At 46.9% G+C, this 7897-nt stretch overlaps 1 protein-coding gene across 1 annotated transcript in view; it reads left to right on the top strand.

The window, feature by feature from the left end:
* The first annotated feature begins 4601 nt into the window (after positions 1 to 4601).
* The window catches only part of STEAP3 (STEAP3 metalloreductase), a 46908-nt gene continuing 43612 nt past the window's right edge, over positions 4602 to 7897 (top strand). The window contains exon 1 of the mRNA XM_015596723.2: positions 4602 to 4754. Within this exon, the coding sequence (XP_015452209.2) occupies positions 4676 to 4754 (79 nt within the window). The 5' untranslated portion in view covers positions 4602 to 4675. The remainder of the gene's footprint in view (positions 4755 to 7897) is intronic.

Here is a 7897-nt window from a genome sequence, read left to right as displayed (position 1 = left end):
AATACTCCCAAGAGCTGAAACAGACTTTAAGTATCTTTCTTAAAGAAGTGCCATTTAGCATTCATGAAAACATATAATGAATACCTCCAAGTACCAAGCCCCAGGTCTGGAAATGGAGAGATGGCCCGGGGATACCACACTAGGGTGGCCCGAGTGCCACTGCAGGGTCTGGATGGAGGCTTTAGGCAACTCTATGCCCACGTGTACACACAGGGCACAGTATTTAATTATTAGATAGCACAGCACTGTAGACAGTGGCCATGAACAATGGGCATGGAATCAGAATCAGGCACCTTTAGACTCAATTCCAGTTCTGAAATTTCTAGCTGTGTGATGGGGAAATTCGCCGCACCTCTCCAAAGTCTCACTGTCTTTTTCTGTAGAATGAGGACATTGTCCTGAATCAGAGAGTCTGTGTCCAGAATCTTTCTCTTTGGCATCCCCTAGGTGCCCCTGGTGCCTTCCTGTAGAACGATACACAACTTCCTGCAGTGGGCCTTCCATAGTTGCTTGTCTCCTGCTTAAGCCTACTGAGAAGGACGGTTCAAGAGGGAAGGCAGCAAGCTTCTCCTTGTAAAGTCCTCAGAGGTGGAGGCATAAGGCAAAGTCAGAATTAAAAGAAGCAGAGCACCCCATTTCCCACCAGTTGCCATCCCAGGGCACTGAGCCTGGGGCCGGCTTCATTTGCATGCTATTTGCATAAATTTGCGTGAACACTATATCCCTGTGTCTTATAGCCAATTATTTCATTCAGGCATCTCTGCATCCAGGAAAAGGCACCAGCAGAGATGTAGCCCTCTGGGCGTCATGTCAAAAGGGCATCCAGAGCCGTTACCTCACCCCCAGTAGGAAACCATCTCCCCTGGGCCTGCACCTCTCCTCTCCTACCACACACACAGCATCTGCCCCTAAACTCCTGTCAGGATCTCCTGCCCACTGCCTTTGGCTGCAACCACTAGAAGTTCTCGTTACCTGAGGAAGGCAGGGTTTTGACAATTCCAATCCTCTCCCAGTCATTGCACCCTAATTTAACCAGATTATAATCTTAGATGTAGAGGGGACTTTTAGGATGTCTGACTCAGAGATATTCAACCTGGTATCCCCTATAGAGAGATAAGAGCCTGCCTGCTCTAGAAAAGGGGTTCGATCCAGAGTCCCACCCTTGCTCTATTCCCTCATCCCCCAAAGGCATCTGTAGGAACCTCAGGTTCCTTAGAGCATATGAAACCCCTCATTTTACATCCGAGGTAATAGAGGCCCAAGGAGGGGAAGAGTCTCAGCCAAGATCACAGTAGCTGCAAGGAGAGCTGGAACCAGAAGCCAGAGGAGTGGGTGCAGGTGCGCCTGTGTACCCAGCAGGGGTGGAGAACATGCCCAGGAGGTTCCAGGCCTCAAAGAGCAGATTCTAGAATCGGAGTAGCCAGATGGGTCTGGAGCAGAAAGAGGAAAGAGGGGTCCCATTCTCCCTTCTCGCCCTGGTTTCTGGAACTCCAAGAAAGATTGTGAGGCAGAGAGCTAAAAGAAGACTGGGCCTTGAAGCCACCCAAATCGGGCCCCGAGCTAGGGCTGGGCCCAAGGGGCAGAGTGCATCCTGGGTCCTAGCACTCTCCTTTCAACCCCTCAAGCTTCTGGAATCCATGGGCTGGGACTGATTGTGGCAGAGGACAAGGAGCTAAGGGAGTATAGGTGGGGTTAACATGAGTTTGAGACCCAGTGGTACCATCAGCACTTAGCTTACTCCTCCTGCCATCATCATCCTCATTTCGCAGATAAGAAAACTGAGGCTCAGGATTCAATCCTAGGTCCTTGTAACTTCAAACCGTCTTTCCAAGTGTCAGTCAGTGGGTGGGCCATGGGTCCTGCAGTCACTTTTCTTCTTGGATTTGCAGGCAAGGGTTTTGACCTTAGCTAATGGGCCTTTCTGCAGCCTTCTCACCCACAGGCCAGAGGCCTGCAGTGGGGCACTTGCTTTAAACTCTGATTAAATCTGCAGCCCCTGGGCCTGCACAAGGGGTTCCTAACACACAAGGCTTACAGGCTTACTGTGTCCCTAAGTAGACTTCAAAATAGTCCATCTCAGCCTCCCAGTTTTCTTTTCTGATCCACCTCCCCCACCACTGCCAGAGAGAGAGGCTTTTCAGAAATGAACAGCATTCAGGTAACAGGTGGAGGTGGGTACTGAAACTGACCTGTAGGGTGTCAGTTCTGGCTGTACCACTTTCTGAGCTGTCACATCAATGTGGTGACTTAATCTGTCGGTACCTCAGTTTCCTTATTTAAAAATGGAGGAAAATGTAGTATGAGAATTAAATGAATTAATATAGAACAGTGCTTAGAACAGTGCCCGGTATATAGCAAGCTCTCAAAAAATGTTAGCTATTATTGTCACACACACACTCATGCCTCTTAAAATCTTCCTGGGCCGTCACTGCCAGCAGATGAAGCCTCGCTTCTCACCCAAAGGCAAACCAGGTCTCTTTTCATCTGTCCCCTTCCTCCCCAGCCCCATTTGCTATTGCACCCTTCCGGGCCCTGCCAAACCATGCACAGGGCAGGGCCTGTTCCCAGTGATCTCGAAGCAGTGGTGGAAGTTTCAAACACTAAGATCTCAGACCCCTGGCAGGAGCAGAGGGCCAGCAAGAAGAGATTTCACTCTCATCCTAAGGCAGGGCGTGGCCAGGTCTCCTGATTCCCAGACCAGACTGCCTACAGAGCCAGCCGACCACTGGGAAAAAAGGGGAAAGGGCAGAGGGGCAGCTAGCATTCATTGCCCTCTGGTGGTTCCTTGCCATGGGGATAAGGGGATGCCAGAGGAGAGCTTGCTCCTGGGGGCTTCTCTGAGATTTTAGTTAGGTTGGGACACAGGATGAAGAAGACAACTTTTCCAAGGGGGTGGAGAGGGGCCTGGAGGTGGATTTCTGGGGAACCAGCTTTTTCAGTGGCCTGCTTCCTCCCCCTGACACCATTTCTTTTCCTCTCAAATTGGTAGACTGACCTTTAATGAACACATTACTAAGTGTCCAACACTCTCCTGGTAATTTCTCACTTAATTCTCATACCTACCTGAGGAGGTATGTACTCTCTTCTTGCAGCTGAGGAAACTAATGTTTAGTGGGGAGACCACCTTTGAACCAGGTAGGTGTTTCTTTACCCTACAGTTGCCTCCAGAAACCAAGGCCTGGCCCTTCCCTCTTCCCTGGAGACCCCACACCTGGCCGACTATAGCTCGTGGCCCTTGGAACATATAGCAGGTCTTAGGCCATGATCTCCCTTATCTTTTCCTGTGGGTACTTGGCTTCTCGCATGCTGACAATGACCAGCAAATGTCTGAAGATGGCTTTGAGGGTGATGACCAGCTTGTGCTTGTATCAGTAAAATAAGGCAACACGGCAGATAAAAGCAGGCTCTTGAAGACCTGCCTGACATTCCACAGACCTCCTTCCAGGCTGTGAAAATATTAAGTAGATACACCCATGAGACAGCTGGTAGGATCTCACCTAGGCAGAGCAAGGGTGTAATGTGAGAAGTGGTTGGGAAAAAGTCCTCCCGGTTCATCTAGTCACACACACACAGACTGCCCCTACTCTGCTCTAGCAACTGAGCTAGCTACAGTCCTTGGCACTAAGGGGAGAAAGGTCTCTAAGGTGTGTCAGCCACTGCCCACAGGAGCCTTCCACCTAGAGAGGCAGAGGTAGTGGAAAGATCTGGGAGTCAGATGGACCTGATTAGAATCCCAGCTCTGCCACTTCCACACCCCACGATACTAAGCAAGCACTTTCCCCCTCTGAAAAATAGGGTTGATCCCATTCACTTGCCAAGGTCTGGGTAGGGCTTAAAGGGAGTGATATAAACATGGAACGGGTATTTGCCTCAAGGTGGGACTTTAACAAATGTCACTTCCTTTCCTTCTCCTCCGTTGGGAAGGAAAAATGATCCTCTACCCTTCAAGTTTCTTCTGGCTGGATTAAAATTGAATTAACATGAGACAGATTAGCAGAAAAACAAATTAAAGATTAATAACGTGTATACCTCCTGTATACATGGGAGAGGCCCAGAAACACTGAGTAATTTGCCAAAATGGCAGAAGCCGTCACCTTAAATACCGTCTTCAGCTAAAGACAAAAGACAATGTTGGGGGTGGAGTTGGTTAGGGTGGTTAGCGGGAAAAGTGCAGTATACAAAGATAAGGTTGTCACGCAGATTTAAGGCCAGCTCTTCCTCAGAGATAGTGAAGGCAGCCAGGTACAGTGAGGGAAACACCCTTAAGAAGGAAGATTTCCCTTACAAATGTCTTTTACAAAGGGTAATTTCTACTTGGTTTTCGGATCTTCTTGCATGTTTGCTGTTTCTTAAAATTAATAAGCCTAAAATAATTGCTATCCTCAAAGAGGCATATTTTGGAATGGCAAACTCTGCTCCCAATTACCTCCCCTTGGGCGCCAAGACCCAGAAACAGAATTGAGCAAGTTAAAATACATCCCCAGGCCTGGAGGGATGTGTACTAACCACAGTGTGTTTGCTCATAACCTTGAGGCCAGTGACCCCACCCTTGTTGAGCCATTCTGTGACCCTCCTGCCCTCAAACAGCCTCAGCCGACTCCACAGTCCACACTGTGCTGAGTGAGTGCCAGCCATTTGGCCTTTGGTCTCAGTGGCAGGAGGAGCACATTGAGAGATGGCAGCTGAAGGCCCTGGTGAACAGAGCCCTGCCCTGGGCTGTGGAGAGTCTCCCAACACAGATGGCTCCCAGCCAGGTAAGATGGGCACTGAGATGCGGGGAGGAAGCTGAGAAGGACACTCTGGGCATTCTGTCACGATTTCCATGTAGCTGTGCCCCCTAGCTGTTGGATTTTCTTTTCTCAGTAACTCTGGGTAGAAGTCCAAGGACACATCCTTCTCCCAACCCCTCATCCTCTTCTCAAAAAAAAAAAAAAAATTCCAGTAGAGGACATTCCATGATCTGGCTCTTGCCATGAAAGGGTGATAGCTGCCAAGGGGAAAGAGGATTTGCTGCTGCAGCACACAGATGTTTCCCATTTATTTCCTCACACAATTGGCTTTTTCCAAAAGCAACTTAAGACGGCTTATAACAAAAAGCTTATTAAGAAGCCTAATAGTAAACTAGGCTCAAAAAATCATAGACTGGGGAAAAATAAAGTAGAATTTAAATGTATTTAATAAGGGTAATATAATCATGAATATAGGTCTGAGTATCCTAGTAGCTATGGTAAAAAGGAAAGTAAGATCAGTTATTGGAAAGTTAGCATACTAGTCTTATATCTTTTTCTTAGAGCTTTGTATAATAGGCATTGAGCATTGTAAAGGACAGAGTCATTTACATATTCATAAAAATTCGGAAGCAGATTAAACAAGCCATTCGGCTCACAAGCACCTTTGAGAAAGCAAATGATATGCACAATATTAAAGTACAACCCAGTGAGGAGTAGTACAGTCCAGTACAGGTCATCTGCCTTGGCCCAGGCGTTCAAGGAATTGTGTGTTTCCTCGTTTGTACTATACACCAGTGTCTCTCAAACTTTAATGTGCATACAGTCTGTGGCAGGTCTTATTAAAATGTGATTCTGATTCAGGAGGGCTGGGGAAGGCCTACAACTCTGCAATTTAAAAACCTCCCAGAGTCTACAGCCATGCCACCCTGAACGTGCCCAATTTCGTCTGATCTCAGAAACTAAGCAAGGTCAGACCTGATTAGTGCTTGGATAGGAGACCATCTAGGAATATCAGATGCTGCAGGTGTTAAAAAAAAAACTCCCAGGCCATCATGTGCACCACATTTGAAGCAAGGGGCTAAAGCCCAGACTTCTCTAGTTGTGTGCCTTTGCGATCTCCCCCAACTGAAAGACAATGCAACATTACCATAGACAGACAAAAAAGACCTACTCCTGGGCTCAGTAAATGCTCCTTGAAGGTTGCTGGGCCAGCTTCCTACATTTCCGTTGGCAACCGATGGCCTAGTCACAAACCAAGATGCTTGACCCTACACAAAGACTTACTAAGTACTATGGACAGAAAGGAGGTTCTATGGAAAGTAATCTCACAGGGTAATCTGATCATAAATTCATAATTTGGCATGTCACAGTGTGTAGTCAAGCCTCAGGTTTACAACTTCCTTAGTAAAATGTTATCTTTGCCTTAAGCAAGCCCTATCCATTGTTTTGTGCAGCCAGGCTAACACCTTTGAAATGCCTCTTTCCAGGCCCCTCAAGTAAAATCACCCTGAAGAGAGCATGGAATCTGGTTAACTGTCTTGTACTCTGGTCCTCCCAGTCCTTGCCTTGCTTTCTTCCCGCCTTCAGTAATCTTCCTTAGGTTCCCTCCTTAATTCCAAATGCATAAAAGAAGCTACAAACTGTTATTCTAGGAATCCTCTGTTTGGCTCAAATAAATTTTTATAAAAATTCTCTACAGGTTTGTATATTCTTACATTGACAGTACCTACTATGTGTCAGGGAGCTCCCTTGGAAGAAAGGTTGCTTCTACCTACCCCGCCCTGAGTTCTTTATTCACCCTCTCCTTTTAGCAGCTGTCTTTAGAAGCTTCTCCACACTCTTGTGCTGGCCACAGTTAAATCTCCTGAGGATATACAGCTTCTCATTCCACTGAGCTCAAAGATCTTTTCCTCTCAGGAGAGTTCATGTTTCAACAGAAAACCAGGAGAGCAGCCTTATGCCAAAGTAAAGTATCAAGCTCGAGGGTGCAGGAAGATTTGGAGCAGGCATGAACGGTCCCAGTACCATATCTCGAAATAAGGCACCTTGTGAAAAGAGTCTGTAAGCCGAAATCTGCAGGCCCCAAGCACACTGTTGCGAGCCCACCTCCCCATTCAGTGCCTCTCCCTCACACGCCATTCCCATCATCTGTGCTGCCTCAGCTCTGAGTGGCTCTGACATAGCTTTACCTGTTGGGTCATCACAGTGGCAGACACGATCCCTCCACTTGCCTGAATCACCCTCAGGAACCCCCACCTTGAATTTGTAGATTAAAAAGGGCCACATACTAAACCTGATAAGCTCAAGGGAAGTCTGCATGGTGGGCTTTAAAAACTCAAACTGAAAGTAACCACAAGGATGGTCTGAACATAAAAATCCCTATGTAAAAGCAGGTCATAGCAGATAGTCACGTCCTAAGCCTGTAGTTTCCTTAACAAAGGTCAGTCTTTACCTAAGTGAGCCTGTCTTATCTTTTTGCAACTAAGATAACATACCTTTGAAATGTTAATCTCATTTTCCAGACCCGTCAGGGCACACCCACCACATCACAGCATGAGACCACAGAACCCCTCCCTTGGAAGAAAGGTTGCTTCTACCTACCCCTCCCTGAGTTCTTTATTCACCCTCTCCTTTTCTTGTTATTCTGTTCCCCAAATAACATCTCTATGTGCTATAAATGTTCATTGTTGATTATCCTGTACCATCAATGTAAAGGAAGTATGTAGCTCTCCATTTTACTTTTTATCCATTCCCAGAGATTTTCCTGCTTTGCTTTTGTTGTGACCGAAATAACCAGGCCCAACTCGAGTGCTCTAGTCCAAGAGACAGTTTATTAGCCGGCGGCTGTCCTTGCAAAGGAGCAGCCCCGAGACGCAGGGGCACAAAGGTTTTAAGCCCTCGATCCCATCCCCCACATCCTTAATCTTTACACAAAAGACTATATCTCCTCCATTCATTAACTGATAACTAAGAGGTGGGTAAGCAAGCAGGGGTACAGAAGCAGAATGCGTCATTGTTAAAATATTTTGTACCTATAGGCAGTGATCTGGCCAGTAAATCCCTTTAGTTAATAAATTTTTAGCAGATAACTAACTAGAAGTGAGACATGGCGGTTAGCACGTACCATGGCTTATCCTTAACCCATTTTTTCTAAAGGTGAGGTCACT

The sequence above is a fragment of the Pteropus alecto genome, unplaced genomic scaffold, assembly GCF_000325575.1.
Source record: "Pteropus alecto unplaced genomic scaffold, ASM32557v1 scaffold3, whole genome shotgun sequence".
NCBI lineage: Eukaryota > Metazoa > Chordata > Mammalia > Chiroptera > Pteropodidae > Pteropus > Pteropus alecto.
Note: the sequence above shows the minus strand (reverse complement) of the source record. Positions and strands in the feature narration are given on the sequence as shown.